Source organism: Dermacentor andersoni, chromosome 10 (assembly GCF_023375885.2).
Source record: "Dermacentor andersoni chromosome 10, qqDerAnde1_hic_scaffold, whole genome shotgun sequence".
Classification (NCBI taxonomy): domain Eukaryota; kingdom Metazoa; phylum Arthropoda; class Arachnida; order Ixodida; family Ixodidae; genus Dermacentor; species Dermacentor andersoni.
Window position 1 is genome coordinate 93,608,566 of NC_092823.1, and position 16,155 is coordinate 93,624,720.

The following is a 16,155-nucleotide window of genomic DNA, read 5'->3' on the forward strand; positions in this document are numbered from 1 at the left end:
TGCCGCCAGAGAAGTTACGAAAGCAGTGACAAACAAGCACCATCGATAGTTTGGGCTTTAAGTTGCGCCTTTTTACAGCGAAGCTGTATATGGATAGCTGTTTCGCCCGTCCGTCTGTCGCCTGTACGCCGACAACTCCTACGGCGCAACCCCATGCGCATGCGCGAAAGAAATGAGAAAGAAGTGCGCGAGTGGCTGCGTCAATAGTGACGCCGTTGCTCTCCGTCGCAGCCGAGCGCGCGCGCAGCAGTTTCTCTCCGGCTCCGAAATGGGTAGGCGACGCGTCATACGTACTCCTGAGGAGCAGGCAGCTTTCGATCAGCAATGTCGCGAGCAGAACCCGGAACGAGTTCTTCTACGCCGCGCTTATGTTGAAGCCCGAACACAAGAACAGGGTCGTGCTGCCGAGCGCAAGCAGCAACTGCGTGCCGAGGATGCGGCAGCCTACCAAGCCGTCGTTTAATGAAAAGTGGGGATTGACCCAGTGATTAACGCCGATGCCGCACGTTTCAGCTTCGCTGGTTAATCATCTGTAAGGAGTGCTTTGGCGCTTATTTTTCCAGTGAGTATTAGCTTATAGTACAAAAGGAATGCTCAACATACACCGACGCTTGCGACATTTGCTTATTGTTCTGAACATCGGTGATCCAGTGCCATCTCGAATTTCAGAAAGTAGGCTAAAGCATTTGACAGTTGTCTCAGTATACCGAAAACCCAGGATTGTTGTCCGAGACAGGTTGAAGTTTCAAACTAGTCGTCAGGAATAATTGTCCACAGGGAATGGTGGTGAAGCTTTCCTGACCTTCCAAAACGAACGCCACATTCTTGGAACTATTTGCGCCCGAGCATTCAACTTTCTACACGACGTCGGCTAAAGACTTGACGTGAGCGTAAAAGTACGCAAAGTCACCTTCAAGTGTATCGACGCGTATAGGTAGGTCGAGAACTTCCCACAGCGAAGCTCTTGTCTCTGGCAAAGATGTTAATAACAAACAGCCTTTACACTGTAAAATACCTTACACGCTTGTTCACTTTTAGGGGTATAAGTTATCTTACAGTGTACACTTCTAGGTATCGGTGGTAATAATTAGCTACCCTTACCGAAGTTATCCAGCGCGTTTTCATATTTTAAATAAAATGAAGCGAGGAAAAACACGGAAAAACTTCATTTCAGGCTCGAAAATTCAATGTAGGCCCCAACATCGAAATGGGTATTTGGAGCAGCGATAATGCTACTGAATTGTTTCTTGCCATCTATAGTTCAAGCTTATATGATAAATAGGCCTGGCAAGGGTGCAGGAAAAAAAAATGGCATTTTGCTGAAAGTTTAGGGCCCGTATTCACAAAAGGTTCTTAGGCTTAAAGCGTTCGTGCCAGCCAATAGTGATGTAAGACGCATGATTAGCGAGGGCAATCAGCCAATGAAAAACAGAACTTACGAACAGAAAGCTTTGTAATTTCGGCCCGTGATCTTTGGTCATGATTCCTTACGTCACTCAGAACATATTTCCTTGATCCGAACAGAAATTCCTCGAGTATTTATGGGCATGCCCGTAGAATAATGTGGCGCCCTCGTTTCACTACACAGTCGCTTTGGCCGCTGTGGCCGCAACTTCTGTCGTAAGCAAAAACAAATAGTACTTAGGCCAGCTGGTTGATACTTGGTGAAGTTAATATAGAGCAAATAACACTAAATTAAACGAAAATGAGATAACATGAAATGAAGTGATCTTGTGCGCATGCGGTACGATATCTTCTTTTTTCTTCTAGTATTCTAAGAGACGGCTGTCCGGCCTTCTCTACTTCGTGTTTGGTTTGCTCACGCTACAATGGCTTCACAAATGCCGTAAGCCTGGCGTTGTCTCCGCGCAACAATTTCAGTTCAGTAGCGGAGACAGAGAGCGCTGTAGTCTTGAAATGACGTGAGACTGACTGCCCGGACTCCTCTATCTTTCGAAATTTTTCGTGCTCACTGTCACTTAAACGCCTAATTTACTTCTGCAAATGCCTGATATGGTAGACAAGCTGCGTGTTAGTAAACAAAGACGTATTTTGCAGGCAGTGGCGCGTAAGGGGAGGAGGGCAAGAGCTGTACCCATTTGACCGGTGACGGGAAGTGGGAGAAAGGGGATAGCAGGGCAGGAGAGGCCACATAATAACAAAGAAATTTTGGAGGGAGAAGGAGAGGGCACGCAGCCGGTTGAATTGCCTTAGCAGTTAAGGCAACTTTTTTTTTTAGTTTAGTAAGGTGAAAAAGAAAAACACTAGGGTATGTCCTGGCGAAAAAATCCTTATCTTAGAACTATTCGTAAGAAGTAGTTCGAGCCCATAGTTGTTTTGCACATATCATTAGAGAAGGTGGCCGGCCAATAACGAACAGCTCTTACGAACCAGACGCTTGAAAGACTGTTTCGCGCGCACAGCGGCAGCTAGTGGACCCACAAACCCCCAGCAAACACTTGTGGCGTACGTGTTCGATCAGTCTAGTAATCCCGAAAAATTCGTGTTCTTAATTTAGTTGGTCTAACCTGCCGGATGTCTCTTTTCGCGGCTTCTAAATAGATAAATGATCTAGACTAATATGCACAATTATTCTTATATCTTACGGAAAAATTTGGTTGTAAAGTTTTGCCTACCTGCAGTGTAAAAGTGACAAAAATCTCCTTGATTCTGTTTTTTTTTTATTTTCATTTATTTGCTATGTTTCTTTTTGTCAGTGCTGCCGTGTGCCGTTGTCTTTCAATCGCCCGCAGAATTAAACGCGTCACGAGCAAAGCCGGCAACCATACAGGGTGTCTCTTCGTAAACAGCGAAAGGGTCTTGTGAGCCGTATGTTTGTACCTTCATGCAGAACCCTTGGGCGTTACTGCAGTCGGCGTCCTCCTCACAGACGTCGCCGATCTGGTATGTGCTCTTGGGCACGTCGATCTGCACCAACTTCGACGTCGGCGTGCCGGACAGCACCGCGGACACGTTGACGGTGCCGCCATGTGTGAACTCCCGCCGCCGCAGGTAGATGGCGCCACTGAACTGTCGGCGCGGTGAGTCGACCATGACCTTGGCGACGGAGCGGCCGCCGCGCTCCCGGTCGCTGTACCACCTGACGACGGTGTCGCCGTACGTGACCAGGTAGTAGCTGATCTCGAGCAGATCGAACTGCGTCAACACGCGGAAGCGTGACACAATAACGTTTCTTCGGTTATGCTTAGTTTTGGTGAAAGATAATCGGGGGGTAGAGGGAGGGGGTGGGCAGTGTGGTGACATTACACCAGGACAGGAAAGCTGCAAGTTCGTGAACAAGTCGCTGACCTGAATATGTTAAAAAACATGTAAAAACTCAAAATCTGTATGCGCAGCGAATCCGAGAATGCGTTGCCCAATTGCTCAATCTCGAAGGCTATGCTCCTAATGTCGCCTTGTTTTAGTAATATAGCAGAGATGGCGCCAGCACATCGGCATTGTTTCATCTCTCTCAAGTACAATATTTAGGCGGTAAACATTAATTGCTGCCAAAACATTCCTTGAGTTGCAAGCCCAACAAGATCGTGACGGCTGCCCGGCTCATAGGGAAATGGACGAAATGGAAATCTGACCTACATAGCTCCGTCTGCTACGAGAAATTTGCAAGAAATTCAAGTTCTTTAGTCTTTACCGTTACAGAGTAGGACTCCTCACAGCTTGATATGCATGTATTAAAATATTTACCTACTTTTCTGTTCATTTCGCGTATAAGAAACTTTCTGCTTAATGAGCCTTCAGAAAATCCTGTTTAGTATCGCATACTGCACTTCCTTCCTGGCGAATGTCCTAAGAATATAGTAACATAATATATCTATACGAATGGGTGCAGCCACGCATCGTGCCGGAAGCACCTTAGGTCTCTGCAATGAGAGTGACGCGCCCAAAAAAGTCAGCATGTCAGTCACTGTGGGAGCCACGTACAGCGTCTAAGCAAGGGCTCCTGTACATGTAATCTGCCAGCGCAAGCTCAGATTACACTTTCTCTGCTAAATCTTTAATATCTTTACTTAACGAAGCTCAGGTTGCCAAAGCAATTCTACCAGCTAAAAAGTGCGTAATGCAACATGCATCAAAGCAAATCCACCGAGGACACAAAAGATGGCAAAAACTGCGAATTTACCCCTTCTTCTTGTACCCCTGTGACGCGTCAACTTTCAATTACCATTAAAGCCAAGAACTATTTAAGTGGGGAACTGTAAAGTCTCATTTCCGGCAGATCGTGGAAGGGAGCCAAAGGGTTGGCGTATTTCAAGGTGTGTCGCTTAGGCGGTCTTTGAAAGTTCGCGTATGAAGTATGCGAGGATGCATACGTCACGTCAACGACAAGAAGCAAACCAAGAAATTATAAAACGGTGGGTTTGGGCCAGTTGCATGTCGATCGTAAAAAGGGAGGGACAATAACTTCCTCTTAGGTATACCGGAGTCATCCCATACTTTGGTTAGTCTCAGCTGTGCCAAGTGGCAGGGACTTTAGAAATGTATCTTGAGTGAGGAGGCACGAGTGAGGCCTCACTTTGCCCTGACATTATTTATATGTTTTGAAACACTGGCTAAATTCACCATTGATTAGGGGGTATTGGGCCTTCAAAGCTGGAGAGGCATGCACTCTTCCTCTTACAATGAAATTTGTGGCAGGCGGGTGATCCCACTGCAAGCCCCCCTGTTCCGGAATCGGTGCCAAGTGGCCGATCACAGTGGTAACAGCTTTTCAGCAACGACCAAGTCAATGACTGGGATGGCATAAATGCAAAAAAAAAATGGATCCAGTAGAAAATTACCGCGAAATCCCGCAAGGTGGATGAAGGTTCACGAAAGGGGACGATTGTCATCCATCCGAGTGCACAGCACTAAGCTTAGACGAAAAAAAAAAAAAGCGTACGGGTTTTCTTTGTGGCACCGTGCTACACGATTGAAACCGATGGGCCGTGAACCCGTGGTAGTTGACAACTACGAGCTCACCGCTGAGCGGGGAAGTGCAGTGACCCTGGCGGTTAGGCTTAGCGCTCCGGCGATGCGGCACCGACGGTGTCCCCTCTTGGAGAAGAAGCTCATGTCCGAGGAGCGGCACGTGCACAGGTCCCTCCAGCAGCTGTGACCCTGGGCCTCGGTGCACGACTCGTTGACGAGGCAAGCGGGGGGACGCCGCTCCACGGTCAGGGTCCACGACACGTTCACGACCGGGGATTCACCGCCTCCCGGCATGGGCTCTCGGGCCTCGCACGTGTACACACCGGCGTCGCGGAACTTAAGCGAGCCGATGCTGATGGAGCGGTTCAACCGCACCGTCTCCTCGCCGGGAACCTGTGGTATTTTTTTTATTTAATTTTAATATGTCAAGACAAAGCACTAAATCTTACGCCTACACATCTTGGCCCTAACCATTAAGACTTGTCCCGGATCCATGTAATCATGCTGGTCGGGTACAGATAGACAACAAATAAAAATAGTCCTAAGCAAATATCATTTCTAGAAACTCCAGCACAGCAACTATAGACTGTACGTGTACAGTTCAGATAGAGAACACTTAAAAACTGTTGAAGGCAACGTTGTATGATGTGTGGCTCTCGCTTTGCTGGCGCTCTATCTGCAAACGCTGGCTTAAGCTGTGTATTGCACAGGAGAGCAGAAATATGGCAGTGTCGCCAATCACAAGCCCCCCAGTGTTCCGCGATTGTGCACTTGCCAGAAAAAGAAATTCGCTCACCTAGTACACGCAAGCGTCCTCTTTCAGAGTGTAACGAACGGCACGTATGATTATAAAAACGAAGACAAAGGAAATCATAGAACCTATATGCAGATTATTGACAAGTACAACAGAATTGAAGTATTAAAGAAGCAGTCCACCAAGGTGAAGCACAGGCACAGAGAGTGAAAATAAATGACTTAACGCGAAGTCATTTGAAAGACATCTTTTATAATGAACTCTTTCAATGCAAAGGAAAGTTGCTCCTCATCGTAAAGGTGTTGCGGGTTTGTAACGAAAACTGCTCTTCTTGTCCCACCCAGTTTCCTGCCTTTTACTTATGGGCTAAGCTTTTCTCTAATCAAGGTAATCAATGGTCAACACAACATTCGCACGTCGAATAGACTATCATTCTACCCGATATGCAGCATGAAAATGAAGTCCGCTTTACCATCAGATCAATTAGCTAGAATAAGCTATATTTATGTGTATTCATGTCCCATAACACGGTCGTTTACTGTAATAGCACTACCAGTGATATTGTCAAAACCAACTGATTCTCGAGTCCGATGCTTTCTCAACATTGAATTACGTGTTGAACTAGCATAGCGAAAAGTGACAAAAAAGTAAGTTTCTGATGAACTGAATCTCCGTTTTTACAGCTTCGTGACTCAGCAACAAAAGCAGATATTTAGATCCGTGAAGAATGCCTTACATGGCATCTAAGCGTGTTGAATTTAACATTGGGTTACTCGTTGTTTGAAGCTACAAAGGCAGCCCAGGAATTCATCATTTGCAAACAGGGCAGGCGCGCTAGCAAATGCACCTAAACTGTGAACATTCGGGAATTTTATGAGGACGTGAGTTAAAGTCCAGCCATCATCCGTACTGAACATCAATTTCTCAGTAACTGCACATGCACCAAGTCTTTTACATGCAGCTTCAGTCATTCGTAATGAGAGTCGGTGCGTTTTAGAGGGGCACTGGCTGTTTCGGTTAACAGGAAGCTTTATCCCATGTTCAGCTCCCATTTCTCTGTTCAAATACAAGATAAATGCAGAAACAGTTTCATTCAGCAACTGGAAGCTTAATTTGGAGTAAGGGCACCCTGTGCTCTCCAAGAATTGTCGAAAACTTATTTTGACAAAGACCAGAACTTAGCGCTATTTAGTATGATGCTGTAGCAAGCTTAAATTGTGATGATTGTGACGTATCGACAGCTGCGCGCGGATGCGTCACGAATGACCTCGCACTCTCATTTATGCAATTGACGTCTCAATACCTCGCATCACTTTTGCGATTTCCCGCACACTGTGATGTGATCGCGCACTCTTAACATGCGTCGAGTTTCCTGTTACGTAGCCCCAAAGTCAGTAAGCTCTGCCTATAATGTTATATAAGATATGCCTTGCCGATGCTGGGATTGAACCTCAGCATTCCAAGTCAGCCGTCCAATGCTCTTAAAGGTAGGCCACGATCGCACGCATGATTCTACCGTGTCGAAGTATCTCTTTGAAACGTACGACGCAGGCGTCACGGGCCAATTTCTCCCATTCTTCCCTCGTGACAACAGGTGCCTTGAGAGGCCACGTTAGACTGCTCGGCTTTCGGGATCGGCTCACATTTTTCGTCAGATCGATACCTCCAAAATCTGCGAGGTCCGCCTATAACGGCATCGAATCACAATTGGAGCACAAAGCGTGCAGCTCCCTGCACCAAGAATGCATATCATAATCCTTTATAGTCCATTTGTTAGATCGTCTGAACCGGAAAAATACAGTATTTCAATTGGCAGACTATGTCAAATTGCTACATTGTTCGCGTGTTTTGCATATGTCATGCTCACAAATTATTGTCATAATCTAATGCGGGGATGATTTTCGCACGTTTCATTTGCCTGAGATGCGGCTTGCTGAATTTTGATTTCTTTTGATAAGTCCTCAGCTACAGAGCTTGAACCTTGGTATACTCTTCCGTTTGGTATTTTCGAAATTTCGGCCAAACGTTATATAAAATATTTTGGCCTAAATTACTATTGGCTAACACCAGTCCGTGGTTTCAACTTTCACCGCTAAAGGATGCAACAAACATCGATATTTCTTCAGTGGAAACTTAACAATTTAGCCGATACCATCAAATTGGGTGTGCATTACTTCGAGATAAATTAAGCTTCTTCTAAAAGGCAGGCTTGTTTGAGAACCGTAACTCTGATAAACAGATATATCAACTTTTACAAACTGTATCTGATAGATCGTCTAGAGGAACATGCTGCGTTAGTTCAGAAACTAGGTGAAATACTTAGATAGCTTTACGCGAATTTTGCGAAAGCCCTACTCCCAAAATTATTGACATATGTGACAACGGTGTGCAGTACATCGCTTTGACATAATAGTTCTGCGGAAACCCGCAAAGTGGAAAGAAGTAATTAATAAAGATAAAATCTGACACCCACCCATTCGTAGCGTTTCCTACAAAGAAAGCCCTTACGTGTTCCTCGAAAGAAAGCCTCATAGTTGAAGAAAAAGTAGTCTTGGTCCGGGACTCGAATCCGGGACCACCACCTTTCCGGGGCAGCCGCTCTACCATCTGAGCTAACCAGGCGGCTAGCAGATGGCAGGGCGAAGTCGAATTTGTCGACAACACGAAGTACATCGGTGTACGACATATTTATCCAAAGGTGCTGTTCGCAACATTGTGATGCAGCGTGAGGGTCATGTTTCTAGTGGTCTATTGGTTTGTTTGTTAATAATGCTATTCTGGACAAATGTTTACAAAAATTTATGGCATTCATTAAAATATCTGCTCTCATGATCAGGGGATTTCGTGCGTCACAGATCATCAATCCCTGTTCAGTGTTGGCCAAGTAATACTTTTTGTCCGTTTCCATGCATTAAGATAGGATTTGCTCGGTTGAAAGTGCCTCTCAAGTGAACGATCAATCTAACGGCATTGCCTCGAGGCAGTGCCCGCTGACATCCATACGCAATCATTTCCTCCAATATACGAAGCATGTCACGCGTGCCACTTTGTAAGCTTTTCGTGACATACATTCCTTTACACTTTTATCTCGCCCATCGCGATGGCCGCCCGTTTGTCGACAGCTGCCCAATGCTGCTTCGGTTCACCTTGTTGCGCAATTCACGGCAGAGCGCGTGTCCCTCTTATCTGCTGGTTTCTTCACTGAAATCCCTCACTGGCATGCCCGCCAAGTTTAGGATGCAGTGCTTGATTACAGTTCCAAATGCTCAGACATTACTCGCTTACGGGGATGGGGAGAATTATAAAGATCACTCAAATTCGCGGTGTTACTACGTATTGCCCTCCACCTTGTTTTGGAGGTTCTCCAAGAGTCCTCCGTATAAAAGGGCACCCGACAACAAGTTCGAACAGCAGTTTGTTCAACAGCAGCTCTGAAGTCACCATGGTAAGCCTACCTGGTCCATACTTCTCCTTTTAGACAATCAAACGGACGAATGACTCTGAGGAACTGTATGCACATCTTTTTCTGATAAGTCATTCCAGTTCGAAGCCGCAATGGTACCGTACCCGCTGGCTCATTCATTCAACTCTGCACGCATGGAATTATTTCTATAAACAATAAGGACGATTTAATATACCCTTACTTGACAGGCAGTCATATAAATTGCCATGGAATGCATTATTCGGCGGTGCTTGAAAGCCCTTTTTTGCAAGCGTAGCGAATTTCTTGGGTTGTTACAAACAGTCAGCCAAGAAGCGCACGTATATTCGTTGAAATTCGAAGCCAGAATTGGGGCAGGTTATGTGGCTGCTCATATTGGAGTAGTAGAATGAGCGCCAATGAATTAGAAGTGCAGCATATGGTACCAAAGCACTAATGGGAGGGATCAAATTACTAGATTTGCCGGATGCAGTAGCCTGACAGAAAACAAGGCCAGTAGATCTCTAGGAAAAGCCCTCGACTTATAGTTGACCACGATAGGATTGTTATGACGATGCTGCTGCTGACGATGTTGATGAAATTGCAGCAGATAATTCAAAAGTAGGATATTTATGGTATTAACGCTACTACCAGATTGAAAATATTCACAAATGTAGGATTAGACGGCATAAATAGCACAGCCAATAATGAGGGCGATCACATTCTATCCATATGGCGATGAAAATTTCAAGGAAGTGCAAGGCTGCCGCCGTCATGCACAGCTAAGTTCGTCTTTTTACTAATGTTTCAGCTAATGTTTTTTACTAATGTTGTTTAAGCCGCCAGTGCAGGCGACTTAAACGAACAAGTCATAAATAGGCACAATCGGCATTCCACAAGCTTTTTCACTTGATATCAACACAGGGGAACCTAAGGAAACGTTAACATGAAAGCAAAATATGGCAGATTTCTTTAAATGGAGATAAATTTGTCTATGGCTAGGTGTCGTTACATTGGCTAACTTGATTTGTTGTTGATTCAGCTGTGAAAATGCACAGTAGCGCGAGCTCGGAGAACTCCGGAGAAAGTTAAAACAGGACTAAATGTAGTGCCCACTCTGAGTTCGAGTTGGAGCTACTATGGATCCTTCGTGCTCTGTATTGTTCGCCGTGATCTGTAGCTAGGGGTGTTTGATGAAAAGACCAACATCAAAGAAAGCATGTTTGGCTGGGCTACGCAGATCCGCGCCTGCGTCCTCTTGGCTCTCACCGCCAGTGCTTTCGCTGTCTACACCGGCTACGGCCCCGATAGCGGCTATGGTACCGGCTATGGCTACACCCTTCGCTACCCCGGATACTCTGGCAGCAGTCCAACCATTGCCACCGTTACTCACACCGTTCCAGCCGTCGCCACCTACCACGCTAATACTGCTGCCACTTCTCTCGCTGCGCCATTCGCTACTTACGCTGCTGCCCCAGCTGTGGCCACTTACGCCGCTGCCCCATTAGTGGCCACCACCATCCACCACGCCCCAGTTGGGGCCACCGTTGCCCACGCTGCCCCGGCCTATGGCTACGGAGTCAGCCACTACGGTTTCGGTCACGGTCTCATCGGCTACGGCCTGAACTACGGCTATGGCCTCGGCACCCCCTACCAGTACAGTGTACTGCTTCGCAAGAAGAAGTGTGAGTGTATATCTTTCATTCTCTCTCGAACCTATGAACTGATTAGAGCAGCTTACATTTGTCGTTCTCTGCCATCGAGGACAGTACAGAATTCGGTGGTGTTATGAAATTTGGAAATCCGCAGACATACCTTTCAATGAGCTAGCGCAAGGCCATAGTAATTGGCGATCGCTGGGAGAGGCCTTCGTCTTGCAATAGGCGCGATAGGCTGATGATGATGATAATGATGATGTCGCTTACTGTTAATACACTTGCACGCGCCCGATGTGCCACCAGATGGCTACGTCACTGGTTGCGAGGCTTTGGAAGAGCGCCTGATACGCTGCCGCCCAGCGCCACTGCGTTTCTCGACGTTAAGGATTTTCAACAATGAATGGTTTCACAGCCGGATGATTATTTCACTGAATTGTCTAGTTACCTTAAATCTTCTGATAACAACGGTACATGAATCAGAAAAGTGGAGCAAGAGACCGTCAATGCCGTGGCTCAGCCGACGAAGCACCCAGCTCGTAGAGCGTAGATTGTGCATTTGGATCCCATTGCATGTCACTCTTCCTATTGTCTTTTGTTTTGCTTTCATTACTTTCCAATTGATACGAATGTGAGCGAATGCGTAAAATTAATGCGTTTCTATAAAGTTAGTGAATGCTCGCTGATTATATATTCAAAGACTTCGTCCATCGTTTGGTGCCTAACGAATTGTTCTATTTTCTTGTCTTTTCAGAAATCACATTACCATAACATTTTTGAAGACGAAGAGAAGTTGCAAGCATTTTCTTCTGCTGTGCGCCATCATCAAGCTCAAACACTCTAAAGCGGCCAGTAAAATCGGTCTGCAGAACGACACGTTCTCGGATTATGCTGTCCGAGAAGAAAAATATGTCAAGTCACTCTTGCGAGGAACTCGGTTTTCTTGTGGGACGCTAAGCATGTTCTTGGTGGGCGTAGTGCGACAACGCGCCTAAAGTTGGCGCCAAGTGTGCCGAGTCTTCATCAGAGCTAAGAAACTGGGCCTTTATTGATGAAACTTATTTGACGTGAGAGATGAACTTGAAGTCTTCTTCTTTCTGTGGCCCCTCGCTTTTATTGCACCTCTCGTGTAAGAGTGCTGTCTCAACGACCGAAGTTTGATCAATGACGGCTCGTTCGTGAGTGGCAGGAGATCAAATTTCAGCCAATGAGGAAACGCTCTTTCGTAAGACATACAAGAAAGATAAAGGTACGAATGCAATTTTAACTGGTTGGTGGTTCAATTCCGGACGAGAAATTGCAGCCAATCACCTTTGGGCAATGACTTCTTGCCATTGACGTCGTTATATCAAGGTGATCACGATATTACGAGACGATCGCATTGCCAAAGGACCAATTGTGGTTTGGCGCTTACAGTGCAGGACGCTTTGTGATTAAAGCCCGTAATCCTTGCAAGTTGCTTGGGATTTCTTCCATGAGTTGTTCAGAGTTGGTTCAACATAGAAAACAGAGCTCATTCGCCATCCTGCACTCGCATTCTTGGACAAAGCAGACAGGTACTGAAACAGAACAGGGGTTAATTCGAACTGACCTCAGGGTGACACCTCTGCACGGTATTACAGCACAACTTGTCCAACAGTTTGGGTGGAAAAGCCCTTCCTCGCGGATTTCTTTATTGACAGAGCACTGCAGCTTGCTTTGGGGGCCCCTTGACAGAACAAGTTCAATGACACATTTGAACATGCCGCGAGATAATTAGAAAATGCACGCCACGGAGGTTCACCTATATACTGAAAGCGATTTTACGGTTCTACAATGCTGGAGAACCGGAATGGTCTAAACATTAACGGCAGATAAAAGGAAGCGCAACTACGACTAGCAGCGAAACAAAATAATCGAAAACAAAATATTCATTCGACGCTTATTTGAATATAAATTAGGACGCTACAGTCGGTAATTACACTAAAATGTCTACAACCAGAAATAGGATACTGGCATAAGAATAGGTACCATTATTTAAAAGCTAGCTCTTACTAGCTTCATATTATTACGTCGTGCATTCGTTGCTCTGTGAGAGCGATGCGTGTCACTTCACCATTGTCATTTGTATATACCGATCAGAACTATTATCGTCAGCTATCGTCACCTCCTTTGACGCTCTCTGGGGCACAACTTATTTATGTTTATTTATTCATATATTTATATATATTTCGCAAATATTCGTCACTTGGTGAGATATATGAAAATACGTCACCACTGTGATGTGCATATACTCACCATCATCATCAGCATCATTCCCTATCGTCTTCTTGGTTCGAATCTGACTCGTGCGATTTCTCAGAATTAAACGTTGAGGCAGCCAGCGCCTTGCAGGTGCTGCATTTCGATTCCCATGTCTGCCTTGCCTGGTCCTTTATTTTGAGCTGCTCGCAAGATACTAAAACCACTGGCACGTACTCATAAGACTCCCGCTTCTGTCAAAATATATAGCGATGAATACTTGCTCAATTGCTTATAAAGAGACAAACTACGAACAAGTAAGGATCGAAAGCTAAAAAGTAGTGTTTCCTACGATCACAGTTAAATGGCAAAAGGAAGACTGCGACGATCCGGACAGATTGCTTTTTGTTGTTGTTGCCACTGCCGTCTCCGTGTCTGCCTAGTCCTGCACCTTTTCGCGTGTCAATTCTGCTAATTTAGATAATGAATGGTGAATGGACGGTTATGGTGAGTGCTTTATGGTAGATTCGACTGGTCGCTTTCGAACCGTCTATAGATTGCTCTCGCGGTGCGGTTTCTACACTGCTAGAGGAAATCGAGCGCTCCGTACACGCTCGACGGATACCTTTATAGGGCGTCGTGTTCCACCTCAGAACGCTGGGAGGCGCTCTTGCCTTTGGGCTGGGAGCGCGACCAAGATCCGGCAGAAACTCGATCACATGGCTGTTCCAATTGCTGTTGAAGCACGTTCGGACATCAGTGCACATTCGGTTGGAGCAGGCTTTATCCCGCCCCAATCTCGAGAGGACTGCGCATCGCTCCAAAGTGAGGTGGAGCGTGGTAGGAACCAGTCGAATGTACCACGAGTTTCCAAACAGTTAAGGAACCGTCTTCCCAGCAGTCGACGGCCCTAACTGTTAGTAAATTAAACTGGGGTCAATTAAAGTTTCTCGCAATCTCTGGCGCTTACCAGAACTTGTGGTACGCTGGGCTTTCCTTTGATTTATTTTCCTTTTGCTCTAGCAGAATAATAAGAAAACATTTCAAATTACCACAAACTATAATTTTCAGAGATATGCAAGCTCATAGCAAAATTATAGATTTAGGAGCGCAGGGCACGAAATGGCACGCCCTCTATCCGACGTGGCCATCCACCGTCATTGAGATGTAGTAACATAAATGGTCTGGAAAGTTCTAGTATAAAGAAAGACTCTTTCATGCGCGTATCACTCTACGAAACATGAATATGTCATTCGCTTTTTGCAACGCAAACTGCCATCAGGCATCCGATCATGCTTTACCTCGTGCTCCCATTTTTATTTTAAATGCATATTAAGCATAATTGTTTTTTGGTTTCTTTTTTTCGAAATGTGAACGGATGTCCTCGAAGTTATCATTCACTCGGCTAACCTCGGTAGTAGTTTCCGGGCAAGGTGCGAGGGGGTGGTTTAACGAGTGTTTAGCGACGTGGGTGTACCCACCAGAACGTAGTACGAGGTGACGTGGTCGGCGTTCCTGGTACACTGGACGATGATGCCGACTCGGGTGCTGATGTTGTAGGTGAGCTGTGCGGGCTCTCCCACCCAGCCGACAAGGCTAGTCGAGTTGGTCGTAACACTCATGTTGACCTCACGTACAACTTCCGAGGAGGCCCCCTGCAGTATGACCAGGAGCAGTGCGACGATCAACATCGCCTTCCAGTATTCTACTTCAATTCTTCTTCTTCAATTTGCGCCAGAACGGCTATGGCGCGAGTTTGCCAATCTTGTTGGATGATTCTACGCAGTTTGTTGTTGGATGATTCTGACCACGCGGTTGACACATTGCCAGTTTACTTCTTCGCGCTTGTGTGGACAAATTGTTTGTTTGTATGATCTTTTGCTTGCTTCCTTGCTTGTTTTGCTTTGCTTTGTAGTGTTTTATTTGCTTTACTTGCTTTGCTTTGTTTCTTCTGGTATTGTCTGTTTCGCTTTGTTCTGCTCTGCTTTGCTCTGTTTTGCTCGGCTCTTATCTGCTTTGTCTTTTTGTCTTTGCTGTGCTTTCCTTTGCTTTGCTTTGCTTTACTTTGCTCTACTCTGCTCTACTCTGCTCTGCTTTGCTATGCTTTGCTCTGCTCTGCTTTGATCTACTCTTCCCTACTCTGCTCTACTTTGCGTTGCTTGGTTTGCTTGTCTGCTTGCACGTTTCTTTGCACGTTTGCTTGCTTTTTTTGTTTGCTTGTTTGCTTGCCTATTTCCTTGCTTGATTGTTTCCTAGTTTGTTTGTGTGCCGTATGTTCGTTTGTTTCTTTGTTTGTTTGTTTGTTTGTTCACTTGCTTGCTTGCTCGTTTGCTTGCTTTCTTGTTTGCTTACTTGTTTGCCTCAAGGATTGGAAATTCTGACTATGGCAACCAAGCATCCAAGCTAGCTCAGTTAGCTAACCCTGCATGCTGTGAGGCCAACGTATGGCGGATAATTTCAGCCCAGGGGATCTTACATGCGTAAAAACTCCCTTGATTATTCCACGATAGAAGGGTTTTCCACGGTAGATTATCCACGGGGCCCTTAACGCTAGTCGCGTTCAAAATAACGTGCACGATGCGCTCGCTTCGATTACAAAAGGCGGGCATCTAAACAGGCACGTTTTGGCAGCGCGCTTCGGAAGTTGCTGCAGGCCTTTTCGTAATTCTTGCATGCGTAAAAACTTCCTTGATTAGTCCGCGATAGATGGGTTTCGCTGATCGCGATAGGTATCACAATATAGAATAATTTCTAAATAGTTCTAACCTCGTAGTTCCGGAATTTCACGTACGCAGTCGACCGTGAACGCGGCTAGGTATAGGAAATGTTTCGACGACCTTGAACAGCATTTAGAATGAGCAGTGGGCAAAGGAATGGCGAAACTGGTCGCTTCCCTTACCCGGAATGCCACGAGACACGGAATACATCCATCTTGTGCTACATCGAAGGCCAAGCAGTCGAGTGTCTATAAGGTGCCCTGGCACATACATATACCTAAATATATACGGAAACTTTCGCTCACGAACAAATCCGAAGACTCCGACGCCGGATTTTCTACGATACGGGACCCTTAACGCTACTCGCGTTCAAAAATAACGAACGCGATGCGCTCACGTCGATTACAAAAAGGGGGCCACCAAATCCTTGTCGATCATAAACTTCAAAATGCTGACGTT

At 45.8% G+C, this 16,155-nt stretch overlaps 2 protein-coding genes across 5 annotated transcripts in view; one reads left to right on the forward strand and one right to left on the reverse strand.

The window, feature by feature from the left end:
• Nucleotides 1–16,155, reverse strand: part of LOC126544386 (uncharacterized) — a 206,226-nt gene that overhangs the window by 54,223 nt on the left and 135,848 nt on the right. For 3 of the 4 annotated variants that reach the window (XM_072284956.1, XM_055062542.1, XM_055062541.1), the window contains exons 3-5: nt 14,461–14,634; nt 4,981–5,322; nt 2,842–3,156 (exon numbers count right to left, since the gene is read on the reverse strand). In XM_072284956.1, the coding sequence (XP_072141057.1) occupies nt 2,842–3,156; nt 4,981–5,322; nt 14,461–14,634 (831 nt within the window). The remainder of the gene's footprint in view (nt 1–2,841; nt 3,157–4,980; nt 5,323–14,460; nt 14,635–16,155) is intronic. The other variant, XM_050191697.2, reaches the window with a different exon arrangement.
• Nucleotides 10,299–12,026, forward strand: LOC140213555 (uncharacterized). Its single transcript, XM_072284786.1, has 2 exons — nt 10,299–10,789; nt 11,514–12,026. Coding segments are annotated over exons 1-2 (468 nt in total). The 5' UTR covers nt 10,299–10,323; the 3' UTR covers nt 11,516–12,026.

What these genes read in the sequence shown, in the direction of transcription:
- LOC140213555 (XM_072284786.1), top strand. Translation starts at nt 10,324, where the DNA reads ATGTTTGGCTGGGCTACGCAGATCCGCGCCTGCGTCCTCTTGGCTCTC.